Below are 22025 nucleotides of genomic sequence, written 5' to 3'. Positions count from 1 at the left end.
ATGGACTCCAGAATCATGTCCAAAACACGAAAACGGAAAGATCGCGTTAAGTTACAAAGAGCAGAGGTGGGAACACTCACCACTGCTGTGGCATAAAAAAAATCAAATGGTCAATTTTGACGTTTGAAGCGTTTAGATCGATCGGTTGTTTACGTCACTCAACACAAGCAGAAGTGCATCACTGCAGCAGAAGACACATCGTCCACACTCAGAAGCACATCTCTGTATAGTGACTGGTCTTATGATTTAAACAGGCAAATGTTCAGTATTCAGACTACAGGTGAAGAATAGTCAAATGTTTCCCCCGTTATGTTGATATCAGCTCGTCAAGTACACACCTACACAGCATGTTAACAAACCGTGAAAAAAGCCACAAAAATAAATGAATCATAGCTGGTAAGGATTTCTATGCATTAGTGTTTACGAAGGGTATGTTGTGACTTACCTTCAAAATTACAGCGGTCCCTCGCTATAACGCGGTTCATCTTTTGCAGCTGCGCTGTTTCGCGGATTTTCTTAGTGCAAGTTTGCATGCGTCATTGTGTTCTGCATCCTGATTGGCTGCAGAACACTGTCGATCTCCTCCGTGCCGTCTCTCCTGTACAGTACAGAATCGCTACATCGATCGCTGATTCATTGATTCATTGATGTTGAATTATCTCGCAGCTGCTCTATTCTCATGTTCTGGACCTGAAAACAGGGTTTGATCTTTGGTTTTATTCTATAATACTGGACTTATGTTGCTACAAAGGTTTGAACTTTGAGAGTTTAAACAAGAGAGAAATGTGTGTGTATAAAGTGTGTAGTGAGGGGTTTTTACAGTCTTAAAACATCTATACTAATTGTTAAAAATAAAGTCGGCTACTTTGCGGATTTCACCCATCGCTGGTTATTTTTAGAACATAACACCCATAATAAACGAGGGACCGCTGTACACAAATACTGAGAAATATAACATTTGAATCCTTTTTCTCTTTTGCTCTGAGGGGCGTGGGAAAAATATCGACAAGTCGACGAACATCATCTACAGATATATTCGGTAAATGCCCGAGACATCTCGAGAAATGTAAATCAGCGCTTGATTCATGCGTTTGGTTGACTTGTTTTAGAAAAACCGACCGTAAACAAGGAGCGAAAATCACACCGGAAACGAAGCGCTCTACAGGAGTTTCCCCACCGGAAGTAGCATGTGCTGAGGCGCACACACTGTGGAGCCACTGGAGATACTGTGAACCAGTGAAATGTATTTTAATTTAACTGTGGTCGGTGTCGTGACAGCCCTAACAAAAGATTCCTTTAGTTTAAGTCTTTGTTTAGCAAGCAGAATACAGGGAAGCATTAGTTCCTGTGTTTGCTGAGGCTGGGATGTCTACGTGAAGGTGAGTCAGCCTACGTTTCTGTTTGGATTATTTGTTCTGAACTTCCTAAATCCACAGACAAATCCTCCCCAGGATTATCAAAAGAACATTCACAAAAACACTGAAAACTAAAGATGAGATTAAAATATATAAACTGAAACCAGGAAACATATTCTGGAAGCTGACTCAGAATAAACTGACCTGAAAACAGAACTGCACAGACCTGTTCACACCTGTACAAACAGCGCAGGTGACTGTGGGTTTGTCTTTGCAGAGGCGAGCAGCAGGTAAACAGCTGGGTGTATCTGATCCATCAGTGGGTGCAGTGAGCTCTGCTGATGATGGCGGAGAGAAGAACAAGAAAGCGAAGAAGCAGAAGAAGAGTGACAGCAGGTGTGTTTTTAAAATGGCAGAGGGTTCGCTCGCCTGTCTGGCTGCTCCGGGCCTTCAGGGTCGAGCTCAGGATGAACTTCTCGTGTGTTTCTGTCCTCAGGTCTCCGTCGGTCAACAGGGACTTTTTCCTCAGACTTTCCCGGCTGCTGAAGCTCTTGTTTCCACGGTTACTTTGTCCAGAGATCGCCCTGCTCGCCTTACACTCTCTCACCCTGATGTCCCGGACCTTCCTGTCGATTTACGTCGCGTCTCTGGACGGTCTGTCTCCTTGTTTGTCTATAAAGTCATTAGTTATCCATCGCTATTATTGATCATATTTTTAGTATCAATGGTGATGTAGTTAGTTTGGCATCATCGCTAATCAGCAGTATTGATCTGCTGTGTGTGTCAGGTGTGATAGTGCGGTGTATTGTTCAGAAGGATCCTCAGGCCTTCGTGCTTCAGCTCTCCAAGTGGCTCCTCGTTGCAGTTCCTGCAACTTTCATAAACAGCGCCATCAGATTCCTGGAGGGTCAGCTGAGCCTCAGCTTCAGGACCCGATTGGTTAAACATTCCTACCAGCTGTATTTCACCAATCAGGTAACACAAACACACACAAATAAACAGCTTCGACAGGTGTGTTATCAGGACTAATGTCTGATTTTTACACTTCACTGGTTCAAGCACAGATGGACGGGGACAGTCTCGAGAGACCTCGAGCCTAAAAACTGGTACTGAATGACTGATCACCTCCATCAGGCTGTCACACAGCATTTCATTAAACCAGAAACGAAATCACTGAAGCACAAGTCCATCATAAATCCATCACTGAAACCACAAATAGAAGTTTACAAACAAAAAACACAGACAGATCTAGAGCTCAGTTAAGATGAAGTGAAGTGGAGACGTGGAATCATGAACTCCGCATCCTCTGAGCTAAAAATGGGCGTTCAGTTTGATATCAGTTAGAGTGCATGGGTAAGTTGGTGGTCTGTAAAAGCACTATTAAAGCTGAGTGATATGTGAAGATTATAAGGCAGCATGTGCTACCATCCAAACCTCCTTTTTGTATTTTTTCAGGCGAGACAATACCAATACGTATTCTGCACATATCCCATTAGCATGGCTCCATAAACGAGTCTGTACCTTTGAGAACTGGGAGAAAACTGAGCTGCTGAGCAGCTGCAAACACGTAGCATTAAGCAGGATCGGGGAAACATTTGGCTTTGGAACAACAGCAGCTGGACTCCTCGGTTCCCAAACACTTAATGAGTGTTGTTAAAAGCAGACGCAGTGAGAAACCTTCCCCTGCTGCTAACATCAAAGAAAAAAAAGAAAGAAATGGAAGTATTTCTCCTGTTTCAGGATCTGGGATTTTGTGTTTGTGCTACTTTTAATTAAATGTGACTTAGATTTTCTGCAAATCTTCACATTTTCTGTGGAACTAGTTTGTGAACTGAACAGCTGTCAGGCACATGTTTCACACCTTTCTGCTGCCAAGTTCATGAACAAGACAGTCCGCAGAGCCCAGCAGGCCACGATTTCCTTACTTGGACAGCAGGGAGAAGCTCTATTTATGTTACCCTTAAGGAAGGTTAGCAGGGACAGCTGCAGCGCTGCCTCACTGAACAGTTGGTGGCTCAACTAGGTACTGCAGCAAATCTCCAGAACGTTTTCTGACAGTGAATGTCATTTATCTTCCGCATTATCCGTTATCAATCAGTTACAAGCTAATCTTTGACCCATTATTATAGTTGCATGTGTCCCACTTGAGGATGATCTTTGTGGCCTTTTTGTTATCTTTTGTTATCTCATCCACTGAGTGTTCTGAAGTTTGTATGTTCTGATCATTAGTCTGATGCTTATTTTTGACCTATTTATACTCTGATTGGTGAACTTGTTGATCTCTGCAGACTTACTACAGAGTCAGCAACATGGACGGGCGTCTGTCCAATCCCGATCAGTCCCTCACTGAGGACATCGTCATGTTTTCGGCCTCCATCGCTCACCTCTACTCCAACCTGACCAAACCCATCCTGGACGTGATCGTCACCTGCTACACGCTGATACGCACCGCCCACTCCAAAGGTTGCTTATGTTAGCGCCAAATGATTTCACGCATGATGTGAACACATTGGTGTGCTGCTTGTAATTAATGCTTATTTTTGACTGAGGCTGAGGTTGTTCTAACAGCGTGTCTGCGCTACATGTTTCTGCAGGAGCAAACACAACGTGGCCGTCGGTCATCGCCGGCCTGGTCGTAGCACTCACGGCTAAAGTCCTGCGCTCCTGTTCGCCTCGATTCGGGAAGCTTGTGGCCGAGGAGGCGAAGAGGAAAGGAGACTTGCGTTACATGCACTCACGAATCATCACCAACTCAGAGGAGATTGCCTTCTATGGAGGACACAAGGTAAGAAAAACACCGATGTTTTAAGAAGTGATCAGTTTGAATGACAGGTAGGTTACTGTTAAACTTTGTGGATGGAGATCGCCATGTCTGTGATGGTCATGCGAGTTTGGGTGTGTTTGATTTGTAGGTGGAGCTGGCCCAGCTGCGGAGGAGCTACACGTCTCTGTCCTCTCAGATCCATCAGATCCTGCTGAAGCGCCTCTGGTACATCATGCTGGAACAGTTCCTCATGAAGTACGTGTGGAGCGCCTCCGGCCTGGTGATGGTCGCCGTGCCCATCATCACCGCCACCGGATACGCTGAACACGGTAAACACACTCCTGTTATCGGTGTACAGTATCACAGCGAGTCTGGTGCGAGTATGGCGTTCAGCTGCTTCACCTTTGACCTGTGATGTGCTCAGACTCGGAGGAGGTGAAGCAGGCTGCCATGGTGATGAAGGAGGAGGAGCTTGTGAGTGAACGGACGCAGGCCTTCACCACAGCCAGGAACCTCCTGAACGCTGCAGCCGACGCCGTGGAGAGAATCATGAGCTCCTACAAGGAGGTATGCACGCCATGCTTCCTCCTCTTTTTCACCTCCTCTGATTCTCTGGCTGATGGTTAACAGAGGAGTATTTGAAGAAGGCAGCTGCTGGAGGGAGACTATCACTTCTTTTCTTCTGCTCGTCTTCCTCCAGTCTTCACCTTGTGTTTCCTCCCTTTCTCCTTCATGCCATGTTGATGTTTAAATGATGCACACTGACGACTGACTGCTGTGCAGGTGACGGAGCTGGCAGGTTACACTGCTCGAGTCTCTGAGATGTTGGATGTGTTTGAAGATGTGAATCAGGGGATCTACCGCCGCTCCGCAGACAGAGAGAAGGAGGAGTTAACAGCTGATGGAGGAGGAGGAGCAGTTCAACACGGGCAGAGAGTCTGTGGTCCGCTACAGATCAGAGGTGAGTCTTGTATCATGTAACACCTCTGCAGCACTTTACTCCCAAACTCTCAGCTGGGTTATCTTTGGCCCGGTGTCATTTGTCGCTTCAGTCACTAAAGGGCAAAACCCCGCCCACACACAAACTCCAAACAGGAAGTTGAGACAGCTGTTTTGTCTGTTGTGTTGTGTACAGGTCAGGTGATCAGTGTGGAAAAGGGGATTCGCTGTGAGAACCTGCCAATCATCACGCCTACCGGAGATGTAGTAGTGTCCTGTCTGAATATCCAGGTAACACACACACACACACACACACACACTTATCCAGGTGACTTCAGGGTTATCCCTGACATTTTGTTACTATGAAGGTGGTTCACTTCTTAGTGGGGTACATCGCCATGGTAACCTATCCTGCGAACCTGTTTTATCTTGTTTTGTTTTTCAACCTTTTGTGTTCAAACAATTTTACAATAATGTTGTTGTTCTGTAAGCATAACCAAACAAATTAAGACACTTATTTGTACTTGAGGCCTTCATATCGACTGCAGGTAGACGAAGCCAAGGCTAAAATGTATTAATACAGTAGCTCCAGACTGCCAGCGTTAGCATGAGTGAGTCCAAATAATGCAGATATCCTGGGTATGTTGAACTTTCTTTGTAGCAGAGGACGTTGCTGTGGGCTTTTCCTTTTATTTATTTTTAATTTAATGTCTGTTACGATCCGAACCATGAATCCTCAGTGTGGTCAGTGTGGCCTCAGTGTGCAGCTAACATTTGTGGCCACATGGTGGCACTGCTGCAGTCCAGTCCTTATTTGGATTAAGCACAAAACCATCACAGATTTAAAGGAAGTCAACTGTACGTGCTCGCTTTACAGACACACAAATGTATTTTTACTTTCTGCACATAATAATAATAATAATAATGATAATAATGATAATAGTAATACTACTACTAATGATAATAATTTCTTGGCACATTTCAAAGCCCTTAAAAACAATGTCACCTTACAACACAAAACTAACAAGAACAGTAATAAAAAGGATTTGAAATCCTGGAATAATATGATTGTGAATGATATGAAACTAGATGGCTGTAGTTGATATGCTGATGAAAACAGATCGATTCTGCGCTGTGATATGTCCGAGAGTCTGTCTAACGAAGGTGAAGTGTTGATAGGTTTCAAAGATGAGGTGCGGCACAGCTAAAGTCCTCCGGCACACTTGGTGTTAAGTCTGAAGTGAGGAGCAGTCAGGAGAAGCTGAGCACAGAGAAGGGGTGTAATGATGGACGTCTGACAGATATGGGAGTGACGAGCCGCACTGAATATGCTTCTTCCTAGCTCTTCTCTTACAGATGGGACGAGAAGAAACAGTTATATAATCAGTTTTCTCAGTATAGTCAAAACATAATTGAGCAAAAATGAAAAAGAATAAGCAACAAACACGGCATTCATCTAATTCTGTGTAAACATATTTGTACTCGTAACTTTCAGTCTGGCTGATCCGCCGATGCTTTCTTGATTAAGTGTTTTTCCTCTGAAGCATCCCCTGCAGCCTCCGTGTTTAACGCCACAGCGCTGTGAACTGTGGGTAATTTCCCTCAGGCAAAGTCTGCAGCAATTACAGAAAAGAATGAATAAAGGGCTCAAAATTTCTACCAAACATCCCTCCTGCAGCCTGTTTGACACTGGGCGTCAGACACCGAACCCTCGCTGCCTTTGCGGGAGCAAGCCTCAAAGACTGTGAGTCTGTGGACATTGGGATTGGGCTCATTCTTTCCATATGCGCCTGGGGTCAGAGGTCATCGCTCATTAGCATGTGCCGAAACAGTGAGAGAGTGTGTTACTTTGTGTGTTTGTGCGTGCTCGCGGCATAGAATGAGGTTCCTGTGTTCAGTACGAGAGGATGAGAGAAGAAGAAGCAGCAGAGATGGAAACATAGAGGGGAAGAAGAGGAACATTGATGGACACAGAAACTCCTCTCTGTTGTCTGGTTCTTAACCTTTGACCTCTCTGCTCTCACAGCATGTGCTTTGATTGGTCTCTTCTTTCAGTGTGTTGTTGCGAGTAGGGACCTCCGAGATTCAGTCACATGTTTACAGGCACCACGGGGGCCTGCTCAGGGAACGAATTCAGCATCAGCAAGCTTAGGATAGATTTGAGCTTTTTTTGGCTTAGTTAAACCCAACAAACACAACCACACTAAGCTAAGGACAGACGTAGCATGAAACAGCAGCGAACTAAACAAATGTGAGGGATTTAAAAATATAATCTAGGCTAAAAGAAAGACAGCTGCTGTAGCCAGAGCCAAGAATTAAAGCTGGTAAAAGATCCGGACTGTATGGTTAATAATGCAGTATGTATTTGCCTCAGGTGGGTCCTTGGGTATTTTTACTGAACTGAAATAAACTTTACATGTTTGTAGATTTGTATTTTATATTAACAATCTAAACTACCACAATAATACTTAACCAAAGCTTAAACATTTACGCTGTGGAGCAGAAGCAGAACAAAAGCACGACATCGAATTGCAAAGTTATCAGAATTGTGCTTCAGTGCAATGCTGGAATAAACATAATTACATGTTTTGAAGTGTCAGGAGGCTACTGCACACCCTTGCTTTAGACGCACCCGTGCCGTCTGCAGGTTTGCAGAAGGAAGGTGGGTGGGGGGGTGGTTCTCGTACAAGCTTACGAGAATCTGCCAAATTTGAAGATAATAGCAAACCAAGCTCGCATGCTTCTCATATTAGGCAAAAGCTTGTTGTACAGGTGGTTTGTACACCTGGTGTTTGTACCCACAAAGGCTTTGATTGCAGTTACAGTAATGGCCATAATTGTTGTCAACAAAGGATTATCTTCACAGTGCCGACTCTTTGTTGTCTGCTGCCCGCGTTTCACCAAGTGAGAAGAGAAGCTACAGCTTCTCTCTTAATTATACACACGAGGACACGTTATCAGCCTTCATGTGGGGAACAGATCGAGATCACACGGGATACATTTTGTAATACTTTTTATTTTAATAGGTGGGGGTTGGGCACTACGATAAAACACAGTCGGTGAAAAAAAACAGGTTTCTTTGCAGGTGTCTGTGGTACTTTCAGCCGTAGCTCAACACTACATAAATAAGGAGTCTGTGCTGTTGAGTAGTTGTGCTGTAGGAAGTAATTAGTTGGGTAGTTAATCAGTAAAAACAAAGAAAAAATTCTGACTTTTAAAACACCGCCTCATCTTTAAGACAAGGTCGATCCGACTGTATTTACCACCACAGCCTGCTAAATGAATCTGTTGCTGTTGCTAACAGGCTTATTAGCCGTAGCCTCGTTCTTTCAGCTGCAGCCTGGTGGTGTTAAACAGTGTGGAGAACAAGTAAAGAACAAATAATAACTGAATACAAGCCAGTGAGAAGGATTATTTGCAAGTTTAGTGCCAACAAGTGCGAGGTTTTAGTGCTTTAATTAGTATGTGGAGTACACAGCTACAGAAAACAATGAGAACTTGTATTTTCCATTCATGCTCAACAGCCTTTAGATGCGCTCTGCATCTGTTGAGCTGTTTTCTCAGAGCAGGTCAAGTCCAAACCATGTTTTCATGGCTTTGCAGGCCTGGCTTGCCTCAGTAAACCCCTTTGTCATATTTAAAACCCAGGTGTAATCTCACATCTTTAACTCCTAAATCATGCTTTGCAGTACAGGCGTCTGTGCACATATGTTCTGTAAAGACTTGGAGACACCTTTCCAGAAACGAGTCCAATCCTGTGGATTTGTCTCTCTGTGTGTCTCAGGTGGACGATGGGATGAACGTGCTGATCACCGGTCCAAACGGCTGTGGGAAGAGTTCCCTGTTCAGGATCCTCAGTGGGCTGTGGCCTGTTTATGGAGGAGTCCTGTACAGACCGGAGCCAGAGCACATGTTCTATATCCCACAGAGGTAAGACTACTACTACTACTAGTACCAAATTCAGTTCAGCACTTTATATTTATATGGTTCCAATTACCACCAACAACCATTTGTCGGTGTTTTACAAAGTTAAGGCCCTAGATCCACAGCAGTTGTGGTTTCCTGTTCTGTGTGGTTTGCAGGCCTTACATGTCAGAGGGGACCCTCAGAGACCAGGTGATCTATCCGGACTCAGTGGAGGAGATGGTTCAGAGAGGACTCACAGATTCAGACCTGGAGGAGATCCTTCGCACCGTCCACCTGCGCTACATCATGGACCGAGAGGGAGGTCAGTCCGAGTGCGTGTTTAGCTGTGCTCTGCGCTTTGTTTGGAGTAAACAGGCAGAAAAACCTCCACAGCAACTCAGACTCAACTACACAAACAAACATAGAAGACGGGAAACTCATGAGGCAGATTGTGCGGCGGTGATTGAACCAAGAATTAATTATGAGGAGTCATTTCACATCTAATGGTGCCTCGACCTCATTTCACTTCATATGACACTTAATTTTGAGAACTGCTCCATCACAAACATTCAAACCGGTTCGAATGCTCAAATCAAATTCTGCTAAATATTTAATCAGTGCCCCGTCCCCAGCCTGCCGTGATGGGTGCTCGACTGTTTGACTGACACTTGCAGTCAGTTTGAGAGCTCGCAGCAGCTGCAGGATGATGCCAGGATGTGTCAGGGGGCAGGATTCAGGAAAGACTGGCTCACCTGTCAGCAGTATTAAACATGAAAATACAGAGAGAGCTTTTCACTTCACCTGAATCAAGTTAATGAATGAACATATCTATCATTAGTTGCAAAAAAAAAGTGTAGAAAAACGTATAAAATGATGTCTTAGAGAGTGGGAATCAATCAGTAAACATGTAAATACTGAATTAGTAGTGTTACACGTACACTTGAGCCACATCATGTGTACATCAGCGCTACCAGAAGACTGTGGGGGGGAAATTTTACACATTTTCCTTTTGGGCTCGGATTCATAAAGCGTCAGTCTGCAGGTGCATGGACACACGCAATTGTAAATGTCGTTTAACTGGGATCATCTGTAGCTGTTGTTAATGCAGTGCTGCTGTGGCGACACCTGTGTATGTGCTTCTCAGGTTGGGAGTCGGTCAATGACTGGAAAGATGTTCTGTCTGGAGGAGAGAAGCAGCGGATGGGGATGGCTCGGATGTTCTACCACCGGTAAGGTCTCACTCTTCAATGAGTGAAGGATGCTCACAGCATCTGGCTGTGCTCGGGCTGGACTTTGGACAGAGACGTCATGAAAGAGCGATGAGGTGCTCAAAGAGTTCTGAACAGAAATCTGAAGGAAGCGTTTTTAATGGTAAAGGTGGTGGTAAACCTGCCCTCTGCCTCCACAGAGCCAGCCAACAGCTGAACCGAGAAACATGCTAACTGAGGTGGTGTTGCAGTAGAGGTTTGCTGCTGTGTAGTAGCTGTATTATAGGTGGTATGTAGGTGAGTGTAGGCTCGCTTTGTCCATAATGTAAACTGTTGTGTTTCTTGGCTCAGGGTGGGAGGATCTGAGACGTTGCTCGTGTTGGTGCTTTGAACTGAGCCCCGTTAGAAACTGTAATGTGTTAACTTTGCATATGAAATCAGATTTGACTCATGATGATTCTGTATGTTTCAACGGCATTAACGTTAACGGCTCTCTCCCTATTCAGTTAGATAGCTGCTTTAAAATAACCACCCCAGTAACGCCCACATTTCGAGCAGACTCTGAACGCTGGGCGTGCTCGTGTTGAGCTTCAGCGTAGCTCTCACTATTGGCCTCAGTATTAGCATTATGGCCTATTCATTATCAGGTCATTCATTATCATTTAAGTGAGTTAAATCGGCACCCCCATGACCTGTTTAGGACTGTGACCGCTGCCGTGTTTATTTTACACACCTCAGCACTGTTAAACCAACATGTTTCCGTTTTCCATCAGTGAAACGTCCCTGCAGCTGGTTCAGATGCAGTCAGCGCAGGCGTCAGGCCTGCTTCTGTTTATTCTGTCAGATTATGCTCCGCTATTAAAATAATGGTTTCATCTGCTGCCACCTTTATGATGACTAACATACTGTAAGTGGCCTGTTTATGAGCCGTGAACAGATTTCGCACCAGTTCAGACAGCTGACGACTTCTTGTGTTTATTTTTTCCCAGGGAAGAATAACAAATATTAAAGGACAGTTTAGCCCCAAATCTGTACAAATTCTGCAGTGAAAGGTCAAGTTTCTGTATCACAGCAGAGCAAGTGTCTGTCTATCCAAGCTGAGACAGCGTGACACATGAAACGTCTGCGTGTTGTGTTGCTGAGATATAAACTGAAGTTTAAATGGGACTGTACTTTAGCGTACAGGTAAATGTGTGTTTACGTCTGTAGAGAATTCATGTTATTTTCATGCCGACATATTTTGGTGGCTAGAAAAACTCAGAACGTAGAAATAATAGAAGCTGCCTTTTGAGAAAGCCGTTTTAGAAGCATGCAAATGTCACAGATGCTCAGCGTGACAGTGACTCTGTGTGCGCCCACCATAGTCACCCTGTCTTCTCTCGCTCTTTTCCTCTCTTTGTGTTTGTGAATGTCTCTCGCCCAGCCCAAGGTACGCTCTGCTGGACGAGTGTACGAGCGCCGTGAGCATCGACGTGGAGGGAGGAATCTTCCAGGCTGCGAAGGATGCTGGGATCGCACTGCTGTCAATTACTCACAGGCCTTCCCTTTGGTCAGTACACACACAAACACACACACTGAATCTCAGTGACCTTGACCTCAAGGTCAGAGGTCAAGTTTTCCGAATATCTTGAAGGAGGAACGGTTTTGAAATTGTAATCTGCTAGGAGGCTGAGGGGTACTGCTGCTAGTACTAAAAGTACAAAGGTGTCATTGGTCATGTGGGAAGCTTCCAGCATCATGTGAGTCCAAAGACAACAGTTACACTGTGAGTGCTCATGAAAAAGAGGGCGACTCTTAAAATGTGGCTGGATGTTTTTTGTTGCAGTCTGAAAATGATCATATCTGTGACTGCTCTTTGAGAGTGTGTTATAACTGAGACGTCACCTATTACACGTTTATTTGAATTTTGTGGATTATTTCTCATGTCTTGCATTCAAGACGCAAAAAAAACAAGCATGGTGGCAAAATGAAAGCGCGGTATTCTAAAAGATCAGATGCCAGCTGAGTCTGTCATCTCTGCTGCTTCTGTGTCATCAGGTTAACTTTTGTGGGTTAAATTTGCACAATTTCTAAACAACAATGACATTCAAACACTTTTCAAGGTGATGTTTCCTGACTTGGAACATGTAAATGCTTTCATTTAATATTTTTTTGTCTTTATGTCTTTACAGAGTCTTTAAATGTCATAAATAAAGTTTTACACAGTGTGTAGCAAAACTGAAATCCACAGACTAGTGAAACTCGAGATGCCAAAACTGCAGATAAAACTACGTGACTCATGTGACTCAAAGATCAGGAGTGAACTCAGGTTTTATTTAATTTTATTTTCAGCCTGCAGGGGGCAGCATAGCTCTGAGCTGCTGCCGGCTGCCACACCCTCCAACTAATCTTCTCCTCCTCTGTCTCACAGGAAGTACCACTCTCACCTGCTGCAGTTCGATGGAGAAGGAGGGTGGAGGTTTGAACCTCTGGATGCCTCCACGCGCCTCTCTCTGCAGGTCTGTGTGTGTTTAATTCGAGCTCTATGATTGGTCCCCGGCAGCAGGTGTTTTATTTGAGCGTGTGCTGCTGTGAGACCGTGTCATGTTAGAAACAAAAAAGATGTGCGCAGTTTGTTTGGAGGGTCCAGCCCCCAGGTGGCTCTTGTTCAGGTCTGTTTGTAAGATTTATACTTAAACTTAGCTGTAAGACATAAAAACTCGTCTTAAATGTGCTTATTATTGATCCATAAGCATTAAAACAGCTTAAAGTGAATGCAGCTGTCTCTGATTTCCCTTCAGCAATACAGCGCAGATCAGGATTTAGTCAGGAATGGCTGTGGAACAAAAGAGAAAAGCATCTCAAAGTGCTGTCATCAGTCTCTTGCAAAAATGCCAGAAAAGCTGTGATTACTTCTTTCTAATGCGACGCCGCATTATGCTTTTACTTCAGCACACCTGCATGTGGAAAATAACTTGTCAGATCTTTAATTTATGCTGGATTACCACGCTTGGACTCTAGAGCTACACAGATAACATTGCTGCACATTTAGGCTGGATGACGACACGGCGACATGCCAAGAGTGCTTTTATTAAAAGAGTGATCAATATGAAATGCACACATATGATTTGATATGATAGTGCACATTAAAAAAACAGTTGGTTTCAGCCAACAATGAAGCCATTAAACTCCACTGAGCTGTTAGTTATTTGTGTTCATTTGGATAAAAACTAAAGTGTTAAAACTGAAACGTCTCAGAGTATGAACAGCAGCTCTCATCTTCTGTTAGCTAAAAAGCAGAATTTAGAGTTTGTCGATTGTTGCCACACACACAGTTTTGATATTTAACGTGTGTGTTCAAACTTTGGGCTTGTTGGTGTTGCTGTGAGAGTGGAGTGGATGGGAGGGGACGACAATCAGTGTTCAGCAGAGACAAAACGTATAACACGAAGAGTCTGGAAGATAACAGTGGGTGACGAGATCAAAGGCTAAAACATACACAGGTACAACAAAGGTGATCAAACGCACCACGGAGTCGCCCACTGCCTTCTGCTTACCGGGATTAAACAGCGAGTCGGTCTCAATATTCTTCATCATTCGGCCGGTGCTGCATCTCCCTCCGTGATGAAGGAGACCTTTGAGTCCGAGCCCGAGGCGTACAATGTAAAACATTCAGCAAAAAATTTAACATTAAAATTATTTGGTCATATTCCACGTGTCCTTTGAGAAGCTCTATAGGAGGCGTAGTATCCCAAACTTCACCAGCAGGAAAATCACTTTGCATAGAGTCAAGATTATGTCAAAGTAACTTTATAAATAGCTGTTCATACATATAAAAGTCATCTCGAGTGACCCCTGTAATCCCAGCTCCCCGCTCTGTATGTAAATCGGAGTCGGTTGTGTTTGCAGAGGCCAGAGGACCGCACAGGTTCAGGTTTGGAAACCCACATTTATCTGCAACCACAGAGCTCAAAACACAGAGGCTACACGGTCACTTCATCTTTACTCATAACTGGACGTTTTATTTTATTAGCCATTTGCAAGCTGAATTCTAATAACAGCTCACTGCTTAATACATACAGAACAGCAAGGCTGCTCTGCTCAATGGGTCATGAATTCCTTTAATTAAACTGAATCTCAGAGGTATCTTTGACTTATTTTTACATTGAGATCACTTATTGCAGCTTTATGGGCTCATTGGACTCTAACAGCTTCTCTTAATGTGACAGAAAGTGGAGAAACATGAAGGATCATGATCAGTGATGCCCCGTTGTTAGACAGTTTCCTCTTATACGTGGGATCTAAACGGTTCTCCCTTCGTTATGCAGGGTTAACAGAGGTCATTATCATTTGCAGACTTTAAGCTTTTACACAGTTCAGACGTTTCTGCATATTTTGTTGATGACCTCAGTTCATTTTGGGAAGTTTTTTACTGCTTTTAAAGACAGAAATGTACCAAAAGCATCTCCAAGTTTGGCAGAAAGATCTCTAAAACCTGCCACGTGTCCAACATCATGTGGATGACTTGTTTCTGAAAGACTGCGTCTTGTTATCGGGGGTCAGAGTGCACGGTGGCTTTGCAAACTCCTCGGCAGAGTTTCATTGAAATGCTTCCCCTCCTCTCAGTTTCGTGGTCACATGATGGGATTTGTTAGGTGAAAGGTTGAGTTGATGGCTTTCACAATAAAAAGAAAAACTAGGCCTGATGATAGCTTTATAGAAATTTATACGGTTCAGATTTTTAGAATATAATTATTTCGCACAGGGGAGGGGCTTTGGTGCGATACTTAGGGCTGTCACTGGAACACCCACACACAGCTCAATACCGCGCGAACAGAAAGCTAAACTCTTTGCAGGAGTTAAACAAGCTCAGCGTCCTGACTGTGAGCCGTTAGCAGCTGCTGGATCAGTTCTGTCAGTGCGTTTCTGTTTCGTACCCGCAGGACGACCCCCCGGCGTCACTTACGGGGGTTCAGCATCTGTAACTCCGTGAAAGCGATGTTCACATCCTGCTGTGATCATCCCGCTGCGCCGAGGAGAGAGAGCGGAGCTGATCACTGAACCCTCCTGACTCGTAAACACGCTAAAATTACCGCGACCCCTCTGACTGCTGCCTTTGCGCATGCAGCGGTTACTGTGGTAACCATCAGCACCACAACAACACGCCTGCGGCACATGATGTGTGAGCGAGTGAGGTCAAAGCGCGGAAGCGGCGAGGAGAGTGAGAGCAGCCAGTCAGCTGGCTCCTCGCTGTCATGTGACGGATCATTAGTGGCTGCAGGGCTGCTGCAGTTTATCATTAGCCTCCAGATTTGAAGGTAGAGTTTATTAATCCAGAGCATGAAGTGCTTATTAACCTGCTCGGCTTCACCTGAAACAGTGAAAACAGGTTTGAGCAGAAGCTGCTGTGGGAAGAACACACAGATCTACTCTGCGGGAAGTCTAACAGACTTCATCTCCTCAGGGGTCGATCCCAACACCTCAGCAGTGATCATGATGCTCAGCCTGCAGCTTCACAGAGAAAACTATAATAAGGACAATCAGACAAAGATACATATATTTAACACACAAACACAGCAGCAGGATTCAAGCACATCATCGCACACTTAATCTGCGATTAAACACAGTATCTAATTATAGGATTGACTGGTGCACAAACGGGTCTCTTGTTCTTCAGTGCACGTTGGTGACTTTGTTTATTTTACCCTCACTTATGTGAGGAGCTCGGGTGAAGTACTGACTTCAGGTACTCAAGTCATTACCGCTTAGAGCGGCTAAAATATGCAAAAATATTGATATTAAGCACCAGCACATCAGCGGTCATATCACACGAGGATCCATGCAATGATTTAGCGTCGCGCGTCGTGTTTGCTGCCAAATACGAAAGGAAATAAAGGCTCGGCGTATACACATTACACTGATTGAACTGCAGAAATAACAAAAAAGCAATCTGTGTACTCGTCCCCACGGACGAAGGCGTTCCAGGATAACAGATGGCCTATCGTTACATCCTGGTATTTACGGGAAAATACCTGCTGGATAGTTGTATTATTGATACCAGGTGAAGGATCTGATACAGTCTCCTCTGGTGTGATTCTGGTAATTTCTGTAACACTATTACTTTCACTGCACTCACTAAAAAACGCTGTGTTAGTGTTCACGCCCGAGATACTCAGCAGCAGTAGCAGAGCTGTGTGATTAGAGTCCTTAAGAAGGTATCGATCATGCCTGAGCTGACCCTAAGCAGCCTGGTGAGGTCCCAGCCGGGTGTATTGATAAAGGCCCGAGGATGCAAACATTGTTAATGAACTCTTGTGTCAGACAAGTTTACTGTGAGCAAAGTGGAGGTAAAGATTGGACCACTTACCGTTTCACTCTGTGCATTATGCTACGTTCACAGAAGTCAATGTAATGTACGTGCCATTATTTACAATTTTATTTCTGCATTTTTTTCCTCCTGTTCTGGAAGAGAATGGATCAGCTCGAGGAGAGAAATCCAACCATGAGCTCGTGTTTTGGCTGTGAAAGTGTAGAGAGACACAGGCACACGAGAAACAAGTATAAACAACAGCGTGAGCTACATGTGTAGTCTAGAATAGATTAAACGCAGAACTATAAATCACACATCAGCTGGCTCCCAGCCACATAGACATGCGAGTGGCAGTACACATTTGTAGTAATGCTTCCTCGTGTTTCTTTGTTTTGATAAATTTAGTATTTAGTGAGTAACTATGACAGTCTTGAGCTTCTTCACAAGGCTCCATCGCATCATAACAGCGCTAAAAAGTTGTGGTATGTTAACAGGAAGTTGTGATGCATCAGCAGTGTCGAGTGTCAGGCTTCAGTTTGTAGCGTCATATTTTCGTCTTCCATTGACTTGCAGTCAGTTGTTTCTTTGCCTGTAGAGTAAACATTAATGACTATTGTTTAGCTGGGGTATCAACCAGGAACAGGCGGCCACATTAAGGAAGCAAACACGCAATAACCAAAGTTATTATAATTCTAGATGCTGTTTGTAGTAATGGTGGATAAAGCTGCTGAATCAGGAAACAGAGCTTTCAGGTACAAGTACAGACACCGGCGGATTTAAGAGTGACAGGAAGCTTAGAGAAAACAAACAAATGCAACACCTGTAACAGCAATATTCAGAGAAAAGTAAACATAATATATTCATTGTATTTCTATGTGTCTGTGTTTGTGGTTTCTGTGATGTGCTGTGTCTCAGGAGGAGAAGCATCGTTTGGAGAACCAGCTGCTGGGAATTCCTAAGATGCAGCAGAGACTTTCAGAGCTGTGTGTCCTGTTGGGGGAGGCCGAAGGGGAGAAAGAAGAGAAGCTAGCCTCCTGAGATTACACACTGATGATTTTATTTACTGGTTAGCATTGAGAGAAACGCACACACACGTTTGTATTCCTTACTTGTAGGGCCCCGCGTTGACTTGATGTAACTCCTGTAATGTGCACTGGACACAAAGTCCCCAGAGAGCGGAAGTGACCGCACATGTTATAAATACCCTTAAAATGTACAAATGCCTTTGTAAAGCAGAATTATCCCCAAAGTGTCCTCAAAATGCAGAAATGTCCTCATAATTCACAAATGTCCTCACTGTGAAGATATGTCCTTACAATTCAGAAGTGTCCTCAAAGTAAAAAAAAAAAAAATCCTCAGAATTAAAAAGTAGCCTAATATTACCTCAAAATGTCGACGTCTCACCAGAGTTCAGAAATGTCCTCATAACACAGAGATGTAAATGCTCTGAGAAAGCACAAGTGCCCTCATGGTGTAGAAATCCCAGTATAGTTCAAAGTGTTCCAAAATCTCCTTGTAAGTCAGAACTGTCCTCATATTACAGAAATTCCATCACTGTGCATGAAAACCTTTTGCTATGCAGAAATGTCCTCATATTGCAGTGTGCCTGATGGATGGGCCACACAAAGATGGACAAACATGCGCGCGCACACACACACACACACACATGCTAAGCAGGTAAATCGTATGACTGAAGTGAGTTTTAACTGTGAGTTTGTTTGTTTTTAAATTTTATCTCGTGAGCACTGCCGGTTTGCTGTCAGAGCTGCTGTTTCTCAAAGACGCCCATGATCAGTTGGCCTGTTTTTTACGAAGCACTTCCTGTCCTGATTGGTTATCTCGCTTATTTTAAATGGCTCGTTTCTACTGTCACGTAACCTTGTTTACATACACTAGTTGGCTGGAATAAATAAGCACCTAGAGTTTTTATTCAATTCAGCTTTAGGGGCGATCGTGGCTCGAGAGTTGGGAGTTCGCCTTGTAATCCGAAGGTTGCCGGTTCGAGCCCCGGCTCCGACAGTCTCGATCATTGTGTCCTTGGGCAAGACACTTCACCCGTTGCCTACTGGTGGTGGTCAGAGGGCCCGGTGGCACCAGTGCAGCCTCGCCTCTGTCAGTGCGCCCCAGGGTGGCTATGGCTACAATGTAGCTGCCATCACCAGTGTGTGGATGACTGGATGTGTAAAGCGCTTTGGGGTCCTTAGGGACTAGTAAAGCGCTTGTACAAATACAGGCCATTTACCATTTATTTACAATAAGAAATCGCCACAGCAGTCACATTAGAGCGCTTTGCATTGTGAGGCTATGACAGGTTGGCTGTCAGCCTGAAGTGGTCCAGGTGAGGGGAGGGGAGGTTTTTTCTGCTGATAGCTCAAGTATTCTTGTATAGAAACAGCAGGTTTTTATACAACTTGATAAATGGTCTTGATCACCTGGTAGTCTGTGTTAGGAAAAATATGCTTTCCTCGACCAGTTTGCAAGTATGGTAGTTGTGTATTTGTGCTGCATTAAAAACTTAGTGATTGCTTTGGTCGCTGCCAGAGTGCTGCAGTTGCTGGTAGTTTGCATAGAAGATGCCGTTTTGTCTGCAAACACTCGTTAAACACTGAGGGGAGGTGAAATGCAACTCAGAGGCGGAGACCAATTTGCCTTCAAAGTAAAAGTTGTGCCTTATTGGTGAAACAAATGTTTCAAAATGTGCAACTTTTACTTTGAAGGTGGGCGGTCTCTGTTAGTGAGTGGTTGGTGAGTGTTTGCAGACAGGTTGCCATCTTCCATGCAAACTACATTCGTCTGTCGCAGTCTGCTAGTGACCAAAGAAATCTGAGAGGTTTTTGGTGCAGCACTGTATACTTTTTTTAAACCAGTTTCATTTAGATACTACAAGCAACCACTCGCCAAACAGTCTGGGCCAAGTAAGCTGCTTTTGTAAACAGACTTTTAATTTGAAAGGTGAGGATCAGTTTATCCACATATGCCACTGACCTTTTTTCCACCAACTGTGTGCTGGTCCTAACCCCCCCCCCCAAAAAAAAAAACAAAAAAAACCAACAACAACAGAAAAACAAACAGTACCAGTATAGCTCCAGTAAAATAAGAGTTCCACTGGGGAAACCACTGATGTCAGAGGCTGTGGGTGGGGCTACACTGGATAACGTCTGCCTTTTAAATCTGTGAAGTTTGTGCTGGTTCTCCAAAGACAGTAAAGCAAGGACCGTAAACACTGATCTGACAGCAGCCGTCAGCTGACTGAGAACAAAGAGAGGAGCAGCAGATTTGACAGAAAAGGATCAGCTGAGTCACATGACTGCTAAGCAGTCACGTGACAGCGGAGTCCGTTTATATATATTTTTAATTGTGATATTTAATCCTTTCCTGCGTGTACAAATAAACAGTATATTATATACACAATCAGTAATATAAACAGCAGCTTCACTGATCAACAACAGAATAATCTGCTGCTGCAGTTTGAATAAAGAAACTTTATTTAGAGAAATGTAAAGTACATGTTCCAGTGCAATCAGAATGAAGAAGAGGAGGGTGATGAAGATCCAATTATAACGATGCTGTGTGATGTCATGATGATGATGTCTGGATGTTTATTAAAAATAAATAAATAAAAAGTTTACTAATGCGTTTTGTTTGTTGTTGTTTTTTCCTCTGATCAGGTGACCAACAAACAGTATAATCAATTATTTCCTCTTAAGTGAGCAAAATATCGATTGATCGCTGAAGCTCAGCTAACACTGACCTTAACACCACAGCCTGTCTAATGTTACTGCAGACTTTTTCACAGTATTACAAACTAAGATTTGCATTTCCAGATGATCAAATAGAATTTGCTGAGCAGTCCTACCTGTGAAAATAATCTTCATCTTTCTTACAAATGTCTCCATGTCTGAGTCTGACGCACATTAACAAACGTTATTTTTCGCGCTGGCTACCTTCTGATTACCACGGGCGCAATGAAGTTACATCTGCACCTTGAACGCATCACAGGGACGAGGACTAGAAAAGGTGCTGAAGGTGTATCCTGTTCGTAGGATGTCATTAGTTTGTGATTACTGAGCGAGTATGTGCATGCCGTCGCTGGAAACGATGCCGGGCTTATTTAAAAGGAACTCATTCAACAGAAATACGCACTAACATGCCTGTGAGACTCAACTGCGTTCCGGACCTTTAACCCCTGCCAGCCCGTGGTTTAAAAGCGCTCCTACCTCTGCCCAGTTTCACCAGTTTAATCCCTGCTGGCTTTTCAAATTAAGAGTTTGGCTAATAAAACACGTACTCCACTGTGGTTTAGTAAACTGTACTGGTGGTTTACGGAGACTCTGGAAACCACACGACTCTTCAAATAGACGTCACAGGGGTACAAGATGTAGCATCATACGCGAGAATTTACTGTTAGGGATGCGTCTGTACTACACTAACTACACGTTTGCTCGTTAGTACTGCTATTAGAACAAAAGTATCTGGATACATCCTCATCCGCTAAAAACCCACATTGTAATACTAATAATAAGACTTTACTTGTTGAGTTATTTAGACGTGGATTTAATTGGGCCATCTTAAGTATCAGAGGTAAAAGTCGCCTATTTTATTCATATAAATAAAAAAATTTTTTTCTCATATTAAACCCACGCATGAAGTATTTCACTTTCAGAGGATCGATATTCTGACTGACACTGAGTGTTGACTGGACAGGTGGGATCGATAGCTTTTAATTATTAAAACCTCTGGATTTCTAAGCCAGGCTTCGCGGTGGGTTTTCGGCTGTGGACCTTGGAGCGCAGCGGGGCGGGGTCTCTGTCAAACCTGTTGTGCGTCTCTCCGCGCGGACTGTGCGGATCCGGGTGTCTGCTGGGGTCTTTTGGAAGTTTCTCGGGCTACTCGGACGCCGGGAGGACGGCACAGCAGCCTGGCGAGCTCAGGTGAGTCGGACCCGGACCTCATCGCCCCCCTTGTCACGGCTCTGAGTTGTCCCGCTGCTGTAGGAAGGAAAAGGCGTGAGAGTCAGGCGTGTCTGCCTGACACACGCCAGACTCCATTCGGGAATGTAGTAGTTTTAGATGTTGCCGGTTTTCCGTTAGGCTGTTTATCTGAGGGAGGCAGCTGCCGATGGCTTTAGAACCGGGAGGAGATGCTCTTTGACTCCGCTCAGAAACATTGATATTATGACCAGCACCAGGTTATGTTCCCCGGGTTTAATTTACAGAGCCGTAAATACAGAGCGGCTCAGACTCTGGACTGGGAGTTTCAAAGTGGACAATCCCGTCAGGGAGTCTGGCCGGCGGTCTGACTGAAGCCGGTTTAACAGCAGGAGTGATAAATGTGGTGCTGGGTTCAGTTTGTAAGTCTGCCTCCTCACTGAGTGCTTCTGTGTGTGTCCGTGTCGGCCGTTTCCAGCCTGTCCTGGCACGGCACGGCACGGCCGCAGCAGCCACTGAATAGCTGGCATTCCAACACACACAGACACACACACTCTCACACTCTGTGCTGCTGTTATGGCTGGAGCGAGTTTAGAAGTCACCTTTGCAGACTTGCATAAGGGAAGTGAGCATCAC

At 44.3% G+C, this 22025-nt stretch overlaps 2 protein-coding genes across 2 annotated transcripts in view; both read left to right on the top strand.

The window, feature by feature from the left end:
* Positions 1-17677, top strand: abcd1 (ATP-binding cassette, sub-family D (ALD), member 1). Its single transcript, XM_005748007.1, has 16 exons — positions 1-45; positions 1633-1751; positions 1852-2009; positions 2143-2330; positions 3644-3818; positions 3950-4140; positions 4268-4448; positions 4544-4686; positions 4903-5080; positions 5255-5349; positions 8843-8988; positions 9141-9286; positions 10109-10193; positions 11596-11721; positions 12583-12670; positions 17377-17677. Exons 1-16 carry the CDS (start codon positions 1-3, stop codon positions 17497-17499), a joined length of 2187 nt encoding a protein of 728 aa, XP_005748064.1. The 3' UTR covers positions 17500-17677.
* A 3555-nt stretch (positions 17678-21232) lies between these two features.
* Positions 21233-22025, top strand: part of plxnb3 (plexin B3) — a 92587-nt gene continuing 91794 nt past the window's right edge. The window contains exon 1 of the mRNA XM_005747986.1: positions 21233-21392. The gene's annotated coding sequence lies outside the window, so the exon portion shown is untranslated. The remainder of the gene's footprint in view (positions 21393-22025) is intronic.

The sequence above is a fragment of the Pundamilia nyererei genome, unplaced genomic scaffold (assembly GCF_000239375.1).
Source record: "Pundamilia nyererei isolate P.nyererei 1_Seehausen unplaced genomic scaffold, PunNye1.0 scaffold00210, whole genome shotgun sequence".
Classification (NCBI taxonomy): domain Eukaryota; kingdom Metazoa; phylum Chordata; class Actinopteri; order Cichliformes; family Cichlidae; genus Pundamilia; species Pundamilia nyererei.
This window is presented reverse-complemented; position numbering and strand designations above follow the sequence as displayed.

Bases quoted from the DNA above. Each gene is read 5' to 3' on its own strand.
- abcd1 (XM_005748007.1), top strand. From the start codon at position 1: ATGGACTCCAGAATCATGTCCAAAACACGAAAACGGAAAGATCGC. The intron at 2,010-2,142 runs GTCTGTCTCCTT...TGTGTGTGTCAG, and splicing joins TTACGTCGCGTCTCTGGACG to GTGTGATAGTGCGGTGTATT. The intron at 3,819-3,949 runs GTTGCTTATGTT...ATGTTTCTGCAG, and splicing joins ACGCACCGCCCACTCCAAAG to GAGCAAACACAACGTGGCCG.